At 34.7% G+C, this 21,014-nt stretch overlaps 1 protein-coding gene across 6 annotated transcripts in view; it reads right to left on the minus strand.

Moving 5' to 3' along the window:
- The window catches only part of SGCE (sarcoglycan, epsilon), a 66,145-nt gene that overhangs the window by 8,716 nt on the left and 36,415 nt on the right, over positions 1–21,014 (minus strand). For 4 of the 6 annotated variants that reach the window (XM_012721077.1, XM_012721080.1, XM_004676696.2 and 1 more), the window contains 4 exons: positions 9,286–9,448; positions 6,844–7,055; positions 5,844–5,870; positions 4,922–5,110 (listed from right to left, as the gene is read on the minus strand). In XM_012721077.1, coding sequence (XP_012576531.1) covers positions 4,922–5,110; positions 5,844–5,870; positions 6,844–7,055; positions 9,286–9,448 — 591 coding nt within the window. The remainder of the gene's footprint in view (positions 1–4,921; positions 5,111–5,843; positions 5,871–6,843; positions 7,056–9,285; positions 9,449–21,014) is intronic. The other 2 variants (XM_012721078.1, XM_004676694.1) reach the window with 1 other exon arrangement.

A 21,014-nucleotide genomic window follows, 5' to 3' on the forward strand; every position in this document is an offset into this window, starting at 1 on the left:
CCTCTGCATCTCTGGCCTGTACCCCAGTTCTGTACGAATAAATAAATAAATCTTTTAAAAAAAAAGTAAATTTTATCAAACAATAAGTACTTAAGCAAAGATTAAATTTACCTTTCATTTTTATACTATGAAAATTTTAGCAGCCTATTAATATAGTGTCTCCATAACCTGAAAAGTAGAAGGAACACTGCAGAAAAACACCCCTTTCTGAGGATCTTTGGGTCTTGCTTCATTTTCATTTTCCAGTATCTCTGTAAGCATCTTGTATGTAAGCTGGGTCAGGACCTCCCTCTGAGGTCAATGACCACATCATCTACCCCTGACTAGGTATCAAGATAGGTGAAAAAGCTAACCTCAAGCTTGACCTAGTTTAGCTTTGCCTTAACTATATCATCTGCAAATGATTAAACATATTTTTACTGTCTAACTCAATGGTACTCACCTGAAATCCTCTGAAGCATTTCACCGAAAAGCAAATATTACCATATAAGTGGTAAACAAATAGGGTAGCTCCTCATTACACAACTATTAGGAGTTCTCTAAACCTTTGAGCAGGATCAACTTCTTTAAAGCCAAAGTTCTATGCAGCTTTGAAAGAATGCTTTGAATGTTCTTGAGCCTTGCTAAGAAGCCAACAAAAACTTACAGCTGTGTCCTTCTGCCTGAATTTTTTAGGCATTAAGTCTACAGAATAAATAAATCCTATAGTTAGCCATATTTATGAATTCAGTACTACTAGGATGAATTGCTCACGTATTGAAGGGTTAATAAATATTAAGAAATATTATCCTAGTATATATCTGCTCATTGAGTACTGTCATGCTTCAAATATGACGTTACATTTTAATGTTGAGAATTCAATTTGATTCGAATGACCAAATATTTGTGTGTGTACTTGGTGCTCAAATAAAACTTGAAAAACATGTCTGTGCTTTTAAGATAAGGAGTAAAACTGAATATGAGTAAAGGGCCAGCTGTGATGAATCTGATACAATACATTCCCTATTATCTGGTGTGATTGGAAAATGAGGTCAATCACATATTCTGGCTTATAGGAAGTTACCATAGAGACCACACACATATCCATTTCCAAGAATAAAAGATAATATATACTCAACACAAACTACACCGAATGTAATTTAATTTCCCTCTGATGAGTCAGACACACTTGATGATCTCGCAGTGCCTCAGAATAATCATTGTGAACATCATCAATTATCTATGTACCCTATTTATATAGAAGTGCTAGTTAATGGAGTTTTTCCATTAGCAGAAATATGAATAATATGAAGGTTTTCTGAACTTAAAAGTACATATATGATCAAATTGTAAGTTCAATAAAACAGCCCATTGCATTTGCAAATAGATCTGTTCTATATAATGACAGTATGTGAGGTTATGGAAACCAGGAATATGCACTTGGTTGCAAAGTAGATCAGAAATTTTATTTTGCTTGTATATTAGTAGCAACATAGAAAAATCCTAACCAGGAATCAATGTTTAAGTTTTTTTTTTTTTTTTTAAGCATAGAAGAACTGGGTTGTAGGCCAGAGGTACAGGGGCTGAGAGGATTCACCAGAGACAGAAGGGTGGGGAGCAAAACAGGCAGATCTACTGAAATACACTGCTGAGGGGAGCAGCAGTACACAGGAGGTCTGCTGTGCCATGTGGGTCAGCTCCCTGGCAAACCCAAGTCAGGCCTTATTGGTGATAGCTTGAGACAATCCGTAGGCCACCAGAGAGGCCCCCTAAGGTTCTATTCTTATGCTTTCTAAGAAAATATACTAAGAATAGCTAAAAAAAATGAAATCATATATATATATATTTTTTTTAAGTTAACTGGTAAAAAGCACAACGTTTTACTGATTTACAAACATTCAATTCCTGGCCCCATTCATTATAATGAATAATCTTCCTCTAAACTTTTATAGCATTGTCTTTTTGACAATAGAAGAATTTTCCAACTGGTGTTCTTTAAAGAGTTACTTCAGAAAGCCCAATTCTGTCCTTCATTATCATACCGTATGTACAGATACTGATTTACAACTATGTACATCTGAAACTGTTATAATGCAATGACACTTAAATATTTTTTAAAAGTTACCTCTCCTCTACTGATCTTTTTTCCATGAGTTCACAAAACATATGAACACACTGAAACCTCTGAGAACTTTAGTAGTTTAAACAGACTGTTTCTCAAGTATATTTGACTATTTCATTCTTGAGAGTATATGTCAACATTCCACTATCACTCTTGGGAAAAAGAATGTAAGAAATGATAGTCTCAAAGGATTCATTAATTTTTTTCATTGTCAAAATGTTCATAATTTTCATTTAAAAAGGCAGAAAAAATTGTGAACTATTGTAATATTTAAATTTTACTAATTTTTCTCATCTGTACCTAATCCCGATATAGTAGGTTTAATTGATGATCCAAAAATCAACCAAGAGCACAGAAATCACTCCCTTTCAGTACAACTAAATGTTATGAGACTTTAATATGTCAGAATATTAGTGTTTCTGAAACTCCAGGTTTCAGGACAATGCGTGCAATTTCCCCCCACTGTTAACAGTACTTGAATAAATTACTCAAGCACATATGCACAGAAACCAATTAAAGAAATTCTGTTAGAAGACCTCAGGACTCACAGTACTTTTAGATTTCCAATGAATTTTGAACAAATTTTATTTATGTTAATTACTGTTAATATTCATTTTACATGGTTACAAAATAAACATGTGCAATGGGAAAATGCACCTAATACTGTTCCAGAGTTTACTTTATATCACGTTAAGGTTTATATGGGGTGGGAGTAAATATTTCTGTCAATCCATTCTATTCCTAAAGTGAATAAAAACACTTAAAAAACAAACTTGTAATAGATATAAGAAGACCGAAAAAATTTTTGAAAAAACAATGACAGTTTTACCTGGAATTTCCTTTCTTATATAAAACCTCTGATTATAGGACCCTCCCTGGTGGCACAGTGGGTTAAAACATAGCACTAAGAAGCTAAAGCCACTTCAGCATGAGTTCAATCCCCACCCCGGAAGTGACCCACATGGTGTGGCAGGCCTCTTGTGATCTGCCCGCTGCTCCCTTCAGCAGTGTACCTCATTAATTTTTTTGTTCTGCTCCCCACTCTGGTGGATCCTCTCACTGCCCCTTCACCTCTGGCCTGTACCCCAGTTCTATGTGTATAAATAAATAAATCTTAAAAAAAAAAAAAAACTTTGATAACAGGTATATAACATGGGCTCAAAGCACAACTGGGCAATCCCTCAGCTACTCCTCCCCACACGTTCCCCTTGAAAAGGCTTGTTGCAGGCTCCTGGACTATGGTCATTCTTGCATTACAGGGATGTTTTACACTAATACATTATCTTTATGCCCAGCAATAAGCCCACACAAATATGGACAACTAACTTGCCACAAAGGAACCAACAGCATACAGTTGTACAAAGAGACTCTTCAACAAATGGTCCTGGGGAAAATGGGCCAGGCTCCTATATCATTCATAAAAACTAACTCAAAATGAATTAAAGACTTGGATGTAAGAAATGAAACTATAGAAATAAAATCCATACAAAAAATATAGGCGATACATTCCTTGACATTGTCCCTAAAGATATATTTGGAGACTTAACTCCAATAGCAATGAAAACAACCAAATATATAAAAAGGCCACCTCAAATCACAAACCTGCACAGCAACAGAAACTATCATTAAACTAAAAAGCATCCACTACATTTGCAACTATATTAGCAAATGAAACACCAGAAGAGGTTAATACCCAAAATATATAGAGATCACACTCAGCAATAAGAAACAAATGGACAGAAGAGCAGCTTAGAGTTGCCTAAAGAAGACATATTCATGGCCAACAGTGCACAATGAGAGAGTCATCTTTTGTTATTAGCGAAACACAAGTCAAAGCTTTGCACCTGTGAGAATGGATATTCTCCATAAGACAGAATGTTAAAGAAGATATGGGAGAACACAACCCTCGCACACAACCGATGTGAAGGTAAAGTGGTGCAGCTATTATAGAAAGCCGTATGGAGATGCTTCCAAAAATCAGAAATACCTTCCACAGAGTCCACTTATCCCACTTCTGGGGATTTACCCAAAGAACGCAAAAACATTTATTCTAAGATATACATATACTTCTGTTCATTGCAGGATTATATATAATAGCTAAGAATTGAAAACTACTTAAGTGCCATGGACAGGAGATTGAATAAAGGAGTTCTGGCCTATATACACAGTGGAATACTCCATTATATATATTTTTAAAAAGTCCATTTGCAACAATGTAGATAGATTTACAGGATATTATACTCAATAAATACCATATTACTTCTCTCTTGTGGTACACAGAGAAACAATATGAAAGAATTAAACAAACAAACATGACTTTTAGATTGAGCAGAATAAAAGACAGTTCAGGTAGTCTATAGAAAATTGGAATTACATATTCTGGTATTTTTGTAGATGACAAAAAATAACTTAAAAGCCTTTTATCCTGCATTTAAAATGTTAAAAATTATACTTAAAAAATTTAAATAGTTAACAGATCCAGATCATTCTAATAAAAACGCTAAAAAATAATGTGTCATACTTCAGGTAGGACTGCTTCTCTTTCTACAATTAACCCATCTTTGAGTAAACACAAATTTATTTGCAGTGTTCATTTCTTAGATATTAAGTTCAATATTGCCTTGTTTGGACTGGGTGGGGAGCAGCAAATAGTTCCTGAAAGTAATTCAATTGATTTGGGTCAGTACAATGAGGTTCAAATCTACACTATTGAAGTTCTTGGCTACTTTGCTTTATAAACAACAAAAGCTCTGGTTTTTACAGTCATTAAGTAGGCAGATTCATGCATATTAATGATTATGATTCCAAGTGGATACTTACTGCTGCGTTTGCATCAATGGCATATTAGTGCTCTCATAATTGTCTGCATGCAGAGGAGGGATGATTTCCCCAGTTACAGGGTGAAACACAGGAAGCGTTGATAGGGGCCATGCTATCTCTCTATTCTTGGACATGTCACGAAGTTCTTTGGTAGATTTTTGAATAGCACTATGGTGGACCAGTTGGATGCTACGTCAAAAAGAAATAAAAGAACATATACTTAAAAATCATATTAGCCCAATGAGCATCAATTTGAAAAAGTTACAAGTTTTTTGTTGTTGTTCCAAGACATTGCACTTGGGCATTCTACAAGTTATCTCAGAAAGAGAGAGTGTTCACCTACTTTCAACTTAGCAACACTGAAGTATAAATTATAACCTCATTTTGAAATAGATGGTTCCCATTAAACTAAGCTAAAAAACAACAACAACATAATGTTAATATTATAGCCCTATGTCATAGACTAAGTTTCTATTTAATTTCTATGATTAAGATAAAACTACCATAGCTTTTATAAAGTTGCTTCTGGTGGGGCATTTATAAATACTCACAGAAGTTTCATTTTATGGTAGGTTATTACTGTAGATTCAGGAAAACTTGTATGAAAGGTCTTTTCATCTGTTCTCTGGTTTATAGAAATGCAGATTGGGAAATCACATAATATAAATGGCAAGTTAATATTCTGAATCTGAAATATTTTAGGTTTAGTTTTTATCTAAATAGTCTTAGTTTTCAAACCCTTTTTATTTTTAGTTTCTATCCCTCCTAAATATCTCTATTTAGAAAGCAGCGTTCACATTTATGAAATAAACTATGAAAGATGATGAATGAAAACAAAAGCATGAAACACATGTATGGAGCATGAAGAGCAACTGAGAAGTGAAAAAATGATAAAGAAAATAACAGGAAAAAAGACACTTACTCTGGTGTTTGCATGTTTCTCTTTTCCCTAGAAACAAAACAAAATTTATGAATTAAATAATAGCATTGATATTTGGAACATTAAGACTATATGCTCATGGGATCTTGCATGATGTGGAAATGCTGACATTGTTACTATTAAATGCAAACAGGCAGCATTTGCCACCAGGTTTATGACATTACTGGGATGAGTACATGTACAGAGATGGAACACTGATGAAAAACACAGAAAAAAAATGATAAAAAAATGGAGATTAAGAATCAAGCTCTTGGAAATAAATTCTATGACATAATGAAATCGGGCTACATGTAAAAATGGAAGAACTTGTTACTTGCTGCTTTATTAATTTTTTATCCTTTTCTTTGTTACCCTGACTGCCACATATTCTCAGGAAATTATTTTAATTGACATAGATGCCCTGCAAGTACTAACTATTCATGAGGTGCAAACTTATTACTCAAATTATACTCTTATTTTCACTAAGATGTACCCTTATTTTAATTAAGATAATCCTAGGACTGTGTGTATATAATATATAATGCAATATATATAACACATACATATAAAACATTTATATTGTATCCCCCCGTTTGACAGCAGAACAATTTTCAAGAGGAATTCTATCACTTTTGATCAAACTCAACTTATTTAAAGTGCAATTATCATGTCAATAGATTTCAGACTCAGCTCATGCAAAATGACTTATATAAATGAAATATCTACTCTCAATTATTTTGGGGACTGTTTTGCCAGCATGAATTTACATCTAATCTTAACAATTTTTGAATAAAGTAATTATATCCTCTAATTTGATTTACTGGGTTCAAGCTATTTTATTTCATTTTAAAGGAATAAAGTACTGGAGTTTGACTGGAACACAGTTTTAATCCATTTATAAAGTGTTTTATGAACTAAATGAAATTTGGCTTTTAATGGAATCCTATATATGTTGTTATCTTAGTAGACTCTATAATTTTTATTAGTGTTTTAAAGTACTCACACTCCTTCCCGTCGGCAGCACATGATATAAGCAAGTATTAGAAAAAGGACCAGTGCTACTGCCGAGGGCACAGCCAGTGTAATTAGGAAATCCGTGTAATAGTCTCTGCTTTTCAAAGAATCAGAAGGGGGTTTGTACTCTCCACCATCAGGTAAAATCCCCTCTCCACGAATCACTTCCTGATAGGTGGACACTTGCTTTGTTTTATCAACCTGATACAAAAGAAGACAATTACACATCAAATCATTAGCTGTAAACATTGTGAGATTTTTAAGATGTAGATATATCACAGTATTCTTTGACAAATTTCTAAAAGGTAACCTTTTCCAATGACTTTAGGACCTTGAACTTGCAATTAATCTGGATAGAAGGAATAAAGGCTTTTAGTTGGCCTGCTTGCTCTGTCCTTCCCAGAACATATTGATGCATGTCCTTGTCTACATATATATTAATATGTTTACTTGTTCTTTTTCCTTCCTCCAATGCAGTTCTTCACATCACCACATAAACTTCTTGCTTCCTACTGACAAACATCTAGTGTAGTTACTAACAAACCATAAACTCACAGATAACCAGGTACGTGAGTATGGTTTCTAAAGTTAATAGAGACAATGAAGTACAGCTTCTAAATGATTACACCCTCGATCTTTCTGTCACCAACTGACAGTAAGTCATTTTTAGGAAAGACAATCTCAGGACTATGTAACCCAACCAATGCTATCATTTCACTAAACTCTCTTTTAGCATCAAAAACTTCAAAATATTTCTACTATATTAACCTACTTCCACATTAACTTAACTGCATTCACTCAGTTGCATTTAATTATGCTAAGGTTTTCATGAAGGATACTAAAAAGATCCTGTAAAATTCATTTCTACATTTGTTCCCACCCAGAAAAAGCTGGGGAGAATTATATGGCATTTTTCAGTACCCTTTGCAAAAAACGATCTCCAACTGAAGAATTTTGTTAATATATTGCTAGTGAACACTTCATTTTCTGCCTCCTTGGAGAAAGAACTAAGTGTTTAACTTCCTCTCACTGCTGAACATTAGGAATTCTGTTGTCAAACTTGACCTTACGGTTTGCTGCTTTTTTTTTTTTTTTGGTAAAGTTTAAGTCCTAATTTTCAGTTTCATTACATTTTATTTATTATCTTTATTTCTGATTCTTTCTTAAGCCTCCTGAATACAGCTCAGCTAAGATGTAACAAATGAATACATGTCAAACAAAAGATGAAAATTTCTAACATTTCCATTTACAGGCTCATCATCACCACATAAAAGAAAATCTTCAAAGCATAAATCATTTTTACTTTCAGAAAGTCAGTATTTCTCAACGTTTGACATGTTGCGGTTCACATGTATGTGGCTACATGTACATACTTAGAGTCTGCTTTCTCTCCACTGACAAGCCTCTACTGCTGCAATGGCTCAGTTCATGCCTGTACATGATTAGCACCGTGAATAAAATACTGAGCTTTGCAAATTCAAAATTTCTCTATAACACACATAATCTACAGCAACTTAGTAATTTTACTCCATCTAAGAAGGCAAAGAAAGCATTCTTTCCCTAAGATATAAGCAACATGAAAAGAATAATCTGATGCCAAGGAGCATAGGTGCTTAGTGCTGCAACATGAGGAATATGTTCTCCTGGTACTGCATCCAGGAAAGTTGCCTGCAGTTTGTTCTCTAAGACGTGAAGTGACAGTTGTGTTTATGTGTCAATAACTTTCTGCAAATGTCAACTTTAAACTTAGACTTCATTCACTCACCACCTATCATTGAGAGTTGACAGCAGTTCAATCTAAAGGTCACTAAAGAAGTAAAACAACTTTCATGACTTCCAGAAAGTAGGATCAAAAATATCAATTTTACATATACATCTTACATATATGAAAGCTTACCCATATTTTCCTAAGTCTTTTAACATGCTAATTACAAAGTAGCTTAGAAATAAATATTTAGAACTTATGGGGCTGTCGGTTGAGTCTTAACTTTCCTCACTTGGAATTACTTTGAACTCCTTGAACTTTCCCAACACTTTGAGTTTTCAAAATAGTAAATTATTGCACACTCTTGCTTTAGTTTAGATTTTCTATTGTATTCCAGTCTCCTGCCTATTTGAGACTTTCTGCAATCACTTCATAATCTCTCTTGATTTAGCAGCCACCTGGATGTGCAGGGCGGTAGTCTGGACCACCTGCAAAGCTAATCCAGCCCCAGAAACTAAACACGGGTGTATTGAGTACAAAAGTGGAGATACACTTTCCCAAATGGCCATACTGTCAACAAGCTCACCAAATCCTTCAAGTGAAGGGTAGACTATTGCAATTAACAAAGTAACCCCTGTATTTGTTCCTAAATGCAATCACGATTATAGTCAAAGGTTATCTTCAGTCACATCACTACTAATTACATTTGCAAAAGCAAAGACTCACCAGTGAAATTTTGCACCAGTCAATGTAAAATTGAGTGCGAAATTTTTTATCACATGTTATTACAGGCTCCATTTCTTGACTGCATCTCAATTGATTCTGTGGATTTTCAACTTCTCGTAAACAAGAGGAAAACGGGACATCAGCACCAACCATGACATAAACACTGCAAAAATGTGAAACTCTCAGGTTATCCTTTAAGAAAATTGAAAACACTGACAAACAATCAACCCTGAAAGCAGGATTTATCCTTTTGAATTGAGGGATTATCTAGAATCATCCCTAAGGTAAGGACCAGGACTTTTAAAAGCAGTGAATCATAAAGGTCCTTCCTCTCATTTTTTTGCCTTTATTCAATTAATATTTACTAAGCGGCTTTGGTACACCCGATACTCTAAATTTTATGTTAATTACAAATTTTTAATCTTATTTTAATTCAAAATTAGTCACATAAGCATGAATCATATTTTCATTGCTGTAGTTGGTATTCTATTTTAAAATTATTTTAGTTGTTTAGAATATAACACTATCACTACAATATTAAATAATTACTAGCAATAAAAGTTAATGTGATCCATCTTTATTTTTTGTCTTTTTTTTTGGCCTAAGAACATTCTTGAAAGATAGTTCCACATACAGTGTTAAACTAGCACAGAGTGCACCAACACTTTATCTTTAGGTAACAACATATTTTTGAGCCACAGAACCATTCTTATTCGCCAAGTGGGGATGGAACGACTGCCAAGTACAAGACTTCCTTGCCCAACAGTTTTGTTCTCTGGAAAATTCTTTAGTATTCTAAGAAAACCCACCATATATTACAAGAACAAGATTTAGAAAATTCCAAGCCTTTCATAATATCAAAGAATACGCAAGGATTTTTGCAAGAGTATTCACCCAACTGGGAATTGCTGATACTCATCACTTGAATATTATTCATTGTGGAACCAACAGACTGAATAATATAAAAGGCCAAGAGTCAGGGTAGTAAGCTCTCAGACAATATACAATGGGATAGATTTTTTTCCTGATTAAAAAAAAAAGTTATGGCCTCCACCAAACCATCCATGTCCATACTCTTTCGATTTCCATGCCCCATCCTCCACCCTTCCCCCTAGTCTCTCTGGCAACAATTATCTTGTTTTTTTGCTGAGCTCAAATTTTCAGTTCTTCTATTTGGCGGGATTGTTTTTTGGGTACTTCTACAGATCCAAAATCTGACTCAATTTTTTGGGCTCATTTCACTCAACATAATCACCTCAAAGTTCTTCCATTTCATTTCAAAAGCTACCTCTTCTTTTTTCTTCACAGCTGTGTAATATTTCATTGAATTTATGCTCCTGATTTCATCTTTGTAAGCTTGTACAGTTATATCCCTGGATATACAGGGCTTCATTTAGGCAATCTTAGCTGTTTGACCTTACAGTTTTGTCAGCTTTTCTACTGCACAGATCCCTCTGCTAGGTCTCTCATTACAATGTCTCTCAAGCTTTTATTTAAGTTAACATAAAAGCACAGTTATTGTTTGCTAAACATAAACAAAGCAAACCATATTTATTTTCTTGACATGTAGCTTAGCATGAAAGGGAGAAAGAACTCTACTTAACTGAGCAATAAGTGTTTCACAATAAAAGAGAAGATAACTATAACAGCACTTAAATAATCATAGCACAGTTTAAAAAGATAGGAATCTCAGATATTTCAAAAGGAAATTGAAAGCCAGGAAACTAAATAAATACTTCTTTTCCAAATGGCAATACTACAGTCATTTAGAAATTTAAATGAACCCATCAAATTTCCAGCCATCATTTTGCAGAAATTGAAAATTTGATCCTTAAATTTATATGGAAATTCAAGGTACCTAAAATAGACACACATGAAAAATATTTTAGGAAAAGTAAAACAAAGGTAAAGACAATTACCACTTCAAAACTTATTTCAAAGCAACGCTGTTAAAAAAATGTCAAGCCAGGATATGTAAGTAGATCGATAAAATAACAATCAGAGTCCAGAGTAAACACAGATAGTCAATAAATTTTGTCACAGGTGTGAAGGCAATTCAATGGTGTGGAAGCAACTGTAGAGCCACAAAGAAAATAGGAAGCTCAACTCCTACATCACACCATATAAAAAGTTAACTCAAAGTAGATCAAACATTTATATGTAAGAGCTAAAACTATTAAACTCTGAAAAGAAAACAAGTAGAAACTTGTGTTACATATATTAGGCAATGGTTTCTTAGGACACCAAAAGTTCCAGCAATAACAAAAAAAAAGACAAATAGGTATTTACAAACCTAAAGATTGTTTTAAAACACACTATAAAGGAAGCAAATCATCTCTCTAATTAGGACTTAGTATCTACACTATATAAAGAACTCTTACAATTCAGTAACAAAAGACAAATAATTCAATTTTACAAACAAACATTTCTGCACATACACAAATTGCTATTAGCTGCATGGAATGATCAACATTATCAGCCACTAGTACAACATAAATCAAAACCACAATGAGACAACTAAAAGAAAAGGACAAATTCTTAGAAACATACAATATTCCAAGACTGAATCATAAAAAATTTGAAAATCTGAACAGACCAATCATGAGTATGGAAACTGAAAATGTAATCAAGAGTGTCCAAAAAACACAAAAGCCCAGGACCACACGATTTCACTAGTGCACTCTACCACACCTTTAAAGGTTACTGATGTTCTTTAAACTCCTACCAAAGAATTTAGAAGGTAAATCTTCCAAACACATCCTCTGAATCCAACATTACTCTGATTCTAAAACCAGATAGGGACATGACAAAAAAATGAAAACTGAAGAAAAGATTTCTAACATAGATGCAAAAATCCTCAATAAAATATTTTCGAGCTGAATTCAACAATGCATTAACAATCACCATAATCAACTGGGATTTATTCCAAGGATGCAAAGAGGTTTCAACATATGCAAATTAATAAACATGATATACACATCAATAAAAGAAAGGTCAAAAGCATTTGATCATTTCAACAGACACAGATAAGGCATTTGTCAAGATTCAACATCTACTTATGATTTAGGAAAAAACGCTCAATGAAATGGGTAAAGAAGGAATAAACCACAACACAATAAAGATCACATATGATAAACCAAAGCCAAAATTATGCTCGAGGATGTAAAACAGAAGATTTCCTCTAAATCAGAAATGAGAGAAGGATATTCATTCTCACCACTACTACTCAACATAGTCCTGAAAGTACTACCCAGAGAAACAGACAAAGAATATAAAAGGTACTGCAATTGAAAAGGATGACATAAAACTTTGCTTGATGACATGACAATATACATAGAAAATCCCAAAGATTCCAACACAAAGTTATTAAGAAGTAATAAATGAATATAATAAAGTGACAGGTAACAAAATTAATACATATAAATCTTCTGTCTTTTAAAATACAAATTATTAGCAGCAGAATAATCCCATTTACAACCATGTCAAAAACAATGAAAAGGCTGGGAATAAACTTAACCAAAGAGGTGAAAGTGAAAACTCTTAAGACCTTGTTGAAAGAAACAGAAGACACAAAGAAATAGATATTTCAAAAGGAAATATGTTTCAAAAGGACTGTGTTCATGAACTGGCATTGTTAGTACAGCATATTATGTAAAGCAGTATACTGATTCTGTGTGATCCCTATGAAGATACTAATGGCATTTTTTTAAAAAAAAAAAACAAAAAACAGAAAATTTATTAGAAATTGTAAGACTGCAACAGCAAAAACCTGAGGAAAAAATAAAAAAATATTTTATCATTTACACGGACCTCAAACTATATACTACAATGCAACAGTAATTAAAACAGTATGATGTGGGAATAAAAAGACACACAGGCCAATGGAAGAGAATTGAAAGTCCAGAATTAAACCCACACAGATGTGAACCGCTGACATATAGCACAAAAGGGCCACGAATATACAACAGCTTACAGAAAGTCTATAAATGATGTTGGGAAGACTAGGTAGCCCAGGGGAAAAGAGTAAAACTAAAAGACTATTACTATCTAACACTATGAACAAAAATTCACTCTAAATAGATTAAACATGCACACATAAGGCTTGAAATCATAAAATTCATGTAAGAAAACAAACATAAGTGATATACTCCACAACACAGTCTTTCAAAAATGTTTTTTGAGGTTTGATCATGACAAAGGAAACAAAAGAAAAAAATAAGTGAGACTACATCAAGCTAAAAAGCTTCTGCACAATAAAGGAAGCTATCAGAATAAAAATGTTGGCTGAGTTGGAAAAGGTGTTTATAAATCAAATGTTGGACAAGGAGTAAGTAATCAAAACATAAAAAGAAATAATAAACTCAACTATTTCAAAAACAACCCAATTAAAAAGTGAGCAGAGGGCCCTCCCTGGTGGCGCAGCGGGTTAAAGCACAGAACTGAGAATCTAAAGCCGTTTCTGCATGAGTTCGATTCCCGCCTGCCCCGGAGGTGACCACATGGCGTGGCAGACCTCTGCTGACCTGCCCGCTGCTCCCCTCAGCAGTATACTTCGTCGATCTGCCTGTTCTGTTCCCCACTCTGTCTCTGGTGAAGCCTCTCACTGCCCCTGAGCCTCTGGCCTGTACCCCAGTTCTGTATGCACAATAAATCTATAAAAAAAAAAAAAAGTGAGCAGAGGATCGGAATATACACTTCTCCAAAGAAGATATACAAATGGCTGATAGGCAGGTAAAAAGATTTCATCATCTCTTGTTATCAGGGAAATGCAAATCAGAATAAAGATGAGATAGTGCATCACACCTGTGTGAAAGGCTATTCACCAAAAGACAAGAAACAAGTGTTGGCAAGGATATGGAGAGAAGGGAATCCTTGTAAACTGTTGGTTGTTGCTGGAAATGCAAATTTATAATGGCTCAGCATAGAAAGCAGTATGAAAATTCTTCCATAAAAATAGAAAAAGAAAGTCTCCATGACCCAGTGATACCACTATTGGGTACTTACCCAAAGGATACAAGACATTACTTCTAACATAAGTGTGTCTCTGTTTTCATTGCAACATCATTTATAATAATCAAGTGTTGGAAATAAGTACCCATGGAATTGGACAGATAAGTTCTGGCAGATCCAATTAACAGAACATTACTTAGTTACAAAAAAGATGAAATCCCGTATTTGTAACAAAAATGGGTGAACCTAGAGAGTATTACCGTTAATTAAATAAAACAGATGGAGAAAGACAAGGACTGTATGATTTCACTCATGTTTGGTACATAGAGAAACAAAACAAGTGAACTAAATGAAACTAATATAAACCATATGACTTTTTAATAAGCTCTATAGGACCAAATTGTGATTAGCAGAAGGGGAGGGGAAGGAGGATTAAATCTGGTTTAAAGGGATTGATTGCAGAGTGAAGGGCATTGGACATTTTGTGGTAAAGAGTCATAAAATACAGATATTGATATATAATGATGCACACATGAAACATGTAATAATGAATGTTACTTCAATAAAAGCAGAAAAACAAATACAAATTTCAGAGCACAGGCAAAAATGAAAGCCATTGATGAATAGTTTGCAATACTGCAAACCATTTATAACTATTTATTGTTATAAATAATATTGCAAACCATTGGTAAATAGTCTGAAAGGGAAATATTCCATTTAAAATAAGTTTTTTAGGTGCAGAATTATTGGTGCTTTTATGGGGGGGCCTGGTCTGGTAATTTTTGAAGAGGTATGACACTATACCCCCCAAATCATCTGTAATGATAAACTAACATTATTTCACTAAAAAATATAATTAAAAAAATAAATCTTTACTCTTAAGCATCACATAAAGTTGATTTCTTTCCCCATATTAACTGCCTAGACAAGGCCATATTTCCCTTATAATAGTGAAATAAATATGTTAATAGAAATAAAATAAAAAATTCTTGTAACTCTTAATAATCATCTTGCTTTAACATGCCATTCATTTGCATTTATGATTAGAATTTTAAATTAATTCACTTCAAGATAATAAAAATGAGAAAATGCAGAAGCGCTTCTGATGCTTCAAAATACTCTTTTCTCTCAAAGTATAAAATATAAAATCATTACATAAAACTTGTGATATAAAAACAGAATTAATTTATCTTACTAAGATAGCTATTTTCTTTTTCCAATGCATCTTATGTATTTTTCCAATGGCATATATTTTAACCTAACTGCAATCCACTCTAAAGTATAATCTTGTATCCTGCTTTTTCACCTAATGCATTTTCCATACTGTATAGTCTTTGTAATTATAGTTTTATGGCAAAATAATTTTTTAAGTGCACATGATTTATTCAGCAATTATTTCAGAGCTGGACATGTAAGTTGCTTCCAATTTTTTGATGTTATAAATAATATTGCAAAGACTATCTCAGTGCATATTCTTTAATGTTACTATCTTAAAAGAGATGCCTAGAAGTGGAAACATTTTTATGACAGTTGATATACACTGCCAAATTACTTTCATCTCTACTTGGATGAACCATAAGCTTCACAAACTTAATATGTTCCAAACTGGGCTCATCATCACCCCACCCCACCTCCACCTGTTGCTCCTTCTATCTTCTTCTCTCTTTTGATTGGCATGGCCAGATGCTCAAGCCAGAAATTCAAGCACCATCGTCCACAACTCCTGTCCTTCTCTGCACATATTCAATCCATCATCCGTCACTGACATTTACCCTAGGAGAACTCTCATGACACCTGTCCACTTCGTTCTGTTCCCCGGCTACAACTCCAGCACTAGTCATCATTTCCCACCAAGAAATAGCCCCTTAACACTTCCCCTAAAACCAGTCAGGGCTTATTTGCTGCATGAATGCATGAATGCATTAGTGAATGAAAGAGAAAAACATTATAACACTACAAAAATGCAAATAACTGTAAGATTGTGTGTTGGAAAGCAGCTGACAACAGATCTCAAAAGTGTTCATCATGAGAAAAAAGATGTATAAGTATACAAGGTGATGGATTTGAATTAAATATTGTGGTGGTCATTTCACAATATAAACATGTATCAAATGTTATGTTCCACATCTTCAATTTATGTACTGTTGTGCCTCCATATTACCTCAATAAAGCTGGGAAAATAAATTGATAAATAAAAACACAAACTGTAAGTGGTCTGCTCAAGAGAAGCAGATAGTGGATTTCCCTTGCAGGTAAAGAAACAGAAGTGGTTTTGCTTTTGCAAAACCAGTATGTTTCAACATGTTGGCTTCTGTTGTCCTTTCAGCTTTTTGATCTGCAGAAATTCATCATAAAGTGAAATGAGGATGAACTTTACCTTTCTGACCTTTGCACATTTTGAAATGTTTAAGTGTTCATAAACAGAAGAGGTGCAAGACTCTCAAGCAATGTTAACAAAATGTGGTGCCTCAAAATGTGGAGGAATTAGTGTGTATTAGACAGAAGTTATTCTTTAGAAGCGCCTTTTCCCTTCCACTTTTATCTACTGTATTTCCTGAAATCTGAACATATTGAGATCTTATAAAGGAGAGGGAACCAAGTAACTGGTAAATAACTTAAAACTATGACTTCTTCAGCAATAGCCAAATAAACTGATCTAGTGATTACATTTTTTCCTAACTGTCCAAGTGATGAATGCATTTTACTTTTTATGTTGCTTGGGAACTCAAGTTTTAAAAGAACATGCCTCTTATTTACTGCCTCTGTGCCTACCTTACTTCTTCATTCTGTGCAAATCTGTAAACAATCAAAGATATGTTGAAAAATAAATAAATAAAACTAAATATAAGATCTAATGCAGAATAAAAAATAAAACAAAGACCATAGAGGACTTGTGAGTTATTGTTCTACAACTTGCATATTCCCTTCCACTGGAAAGGAATTAACAAATGGCCCAGGCGCTTGTGGGTTTGTTGGAGTTTTTAAGGGTAGGCAGGATTTTTCCAGAAGTCAGACATTTGGGTTTGGCCTACTCTTGTGACCAGGTGGTGGGTTTAGCAGGCTCTACCCAACTTCCCTGCCATGTCCCCTAGGAGGCACGCCTACAGTGTTAAGGGAAGATTTCAGTTCAGAGCCAAATTCCATATGCTAATTGGCTTTACCACTAACAGCAAAGACATTCTGACATCCACCTCTCAAATGTTTCTCTCTTCATTGTTTTATGTCACTCTGGGACTCAACATGGATAATGCTGAGCTCCCTAAAGTCCCAATCCCTCTATCTCCTTTTTAGCACTCACTTCAATCATCACTCCCTTTTTCCATAACAAGTGTGACCTCTACATGAAAACTAATATAAATCACTACCTACAAAGGGGACTCACATTTGATGATAAAATCCAGACGATTTTTCTCTAAGGCCTTACAAGGTCTGGTCTTTGTTTCCTTAATTAACGTTCCTTTCTGGATCATTTTCTCCAGTCCATTTCTACACTTAGGTTTTCAAATCCACCAGGCTTTATCCTACCTCAGGGCATTCTGCCCAAGCTGTTCCTTCTGCCTGGGGCCCCTTTTTCATTTTTTGAGAAGGTTAATTTACACTCATATTTTAAATTCTAATCAGCCTGACCTCCTCTGTGAACCCTTTCCAGAATCCTCCTACATATAGTGGAGAAGGAAACCCCACCAAAATGCCTCAATTGTGGCACACACAAGAGTTTTTTAAAATTTATCTTATTACTTGCCTGGTCCATAACAGACTGTGAGCACAGACTGTATTTTTAAGTCTCTGTGCACCAGAGATGAATACTATTGCCACATGAAAAATACTTAATAAATTCTAAGTAAACTAAGAAATTAATCTACGCATAACCTTAGGATATTGCACTATAGTTCATTGATTTCACTGTTTTTTAATGCTGTATTTTATTTATGCATGCATGAAAAAACTAGGATGCAAGCCAGAGGTGGGAGGGGTGGTAAGAAAGTTCACCAGAGACAGAGTGGGGAGAAGAACAGGTGGATCTACTGAAATACATTCCTGAGGAAGCAGTGGCAAGATGCTTTGAATCAAGTGGAGAGGCCTGCTGCACCATGTGGGTCAGCTTGCTGGTGTGGGGGTCCAACTCATGCCCCAGTGGCTGGAGCTAACTTGATAGTGACGAGACTTTAACCCCTATGATCCCAATTTCACTATTTTTATACTTATAAAAAGTGGATTTAGTGGGTGTCTATTTTATTAAAGGCTTTCTTTTCCCCTCCAAATTCCTACCTCATAATTACCATCATGCCATAAAGGGCATTTGCACCAAAAATATAGAAGGCACATCACAGAAGTATAAAGAACAATCTTGTAATTACCAAAGACCAGGACAATTTCATCAGAGCCCCACAGACTGGCCCAGAACCATGACCTTGCCTCAGAGCAATATTTGGCAACCACTGACTGACATTCTCTTCCTCCAGTGTAACTTGAGGCCTCAGGAGGGCAAAAAGTAATTAATTAGAGGGAGTACTCTGTGAGATTGTCTAGAGAATAAACTAGGATTCTCTATGCTGATTGAGGCTAGATCCACATGCTTTGGTAACCAGAGGAAATAGTGGAAGGTTTGACAATCTCTTATGAAAAGTGAGTATATTATTTAATCCTCACACCCCATCATTCCCTTCATAGCCACCATTTACACCGCATCACTCACCCTGGGCTGGCAGCTATGCCTTGCCTGGAATGAAATATGAACCTGCTCCTCTTTCTACCAGCTTTATCCCAGCCTAAATGCATCCACAAGTCCTTAGCCTTCAGCACATTGTTATGAGCAAAAGCAGTACCAAGACCACGCCCAGAAAGAGCATAGTTGTCTGGAGTTATGGATCCCTCAAGTGAAAGCGAATCTTCGCAGGAGCTTATTCACTTGGAAGTAAATCTTTGTAATTGCTTTCTGTTAGAGTCAGGGGAAGTTTGAAAACTATCAGCGATTCTGCAGATATAAAAAAAGCACATTTAGAAGAACAAGGACCTGGATACTACAGAATGGTTCCTTGATAACTGACATTAAGGGCACTTTCAGCTGTGGAAGGGCAATAGGTTTACTCCAAGAATCTACTACTGACAGCTTTTCTTAGTCATCTGCCATTGTACCATGTGTATCAACTATGGAAACACCTGTATTTAGTAGATGTGGCTTCCATGAGTATTAAGAAGTTATTTCATGTAAATTTTTCAGTCAAAGACTGATGGTTGTATGAAGTAGCAACAGAATACATTTACTAGCACTTTCATTAATAGTTCTGATCCTTTTGATTTTTCATGTTTAAAGGAATTTATAGCCCACGGTATTTTCAAGAGAAAAGCACAGGGGTAAAAGGTTTCCTAAGTGAATTAAGAATCATGATGTAAATAACTAAAAAGAAATGAAGGTAATGAAGACAGGTATTATATTTATTTATAAATTTAAGGCAATGGGGCTAAAAATTGTGTTACCAAGACATTCTGTGGCAACTAAATAAAAGATATAAAATCATTCTCAGGGATAAGTTTTCAAGTAGCATCTTATTTCACCGGTGCTCACACAGGGACCTTAGAGTGATAGAGCTGGCACTGAAACAATTTATAGAAATGCTATTTTAAAAGACTTCTCCTATGAATACTTTGTAAAGGTTATGGCTTAACGTTAAATTAAAACTCATGGAAAGTATTTCAAGTTGGGAAAGGATCTAAGACAACAGGGTCCAAATAAATGCCATGGGACTGACCCTCTCAAATATCTGACAGCATATGCTGCCCTCTAGCAGGTGTTGGGGGTCAGTCAGCTAATGAGTGAATTCTCTAACAAGTACTTGTAGGACAAAAAAATTCTGTTCTTAATTTAGAGTCACAAATTCAGACTCAGGCCCAGGCTCAGACTCAAAGAATCAAAATCTCCAGGGGGATGAAAGGCCAGGAGTCTACCTATATTTTAGTAAAACACTTAACTGGCAACTCGCAGGCTAGACATAGGTAGTTGGGAAGCAATGTTTTAGGTTGAAATTTAGAAAGTTCAATTTAGTTTAGTTTCTGACTGTGCCTCTGTGGGTGGGGCTTGTGCTTCATTAGAGAAGGGTGAGCCCAGTAGAAAGCACCACTGTGGTTTGCATACTGCTTCCTCCCATAGCTTTCAGCTACTGTTTAAACAATCATCATTGAACTCATTACTTTAAGAAAACTACTGAAAAGTTTCCATGTTTAGATTAATTTTACAGGGGAGCTACCCTGTTCATTCTTCCCATGGTTCTACTTTAATTACGCAATGGGAAAGAAAACCATGTTGTAACTCCAAAGTGAATATTTAGGCTCTTGAATTATGCTTTCATGTAGAAAGTCAACCAACAGAAAGATAAGAGATAAAGCAACTCTTTTCCTCAAAGCACTTCTAGATGCGCTCGACTGACTTCCAAATCCATTACTGAAACATACAAGGTACAATTTAATTCTGAAATTTGTAAGTTGGACTTTACAGCTCACTGCTTATCCCTTATCCCTCTCTGCCTTCTCCCTCATACTTCATCTAAGTCTATTTGTGATCCTTTTCCTTATTTTCAGTGGAGTTCTCCTCTAAAGCTGTCCTTAAACTTCATTCTTATTAATCCACATCTTTTAGTTAATTCTAGATATCATCTGCAGGAAAAAAAATATGTTACCAGAATTATGGGTAAAAGAAGAGATAGAAACAGAATATACTGCACAAAATGTGATTTATTTCATATCTTTTTTAGGCTTATAGGATTGGTTAGAAAAAAGAAGGC

This window comes from Condylura cristata, unplaced genomic scaffold, assembly GCF_000260355.1.
Source record: "Condylura cristata isolate star-nosed mole 26May11 unplaced genomic scaffold, ConCri1.0 scaffold00005, whole genome shotgun sequence".
NCBI classification, from domain to species: Eukaryota; Metazoa; Chordata; class Mammalia; order Eulipotyphla; family Talpidae; genus Condylura; species Condylura cristata.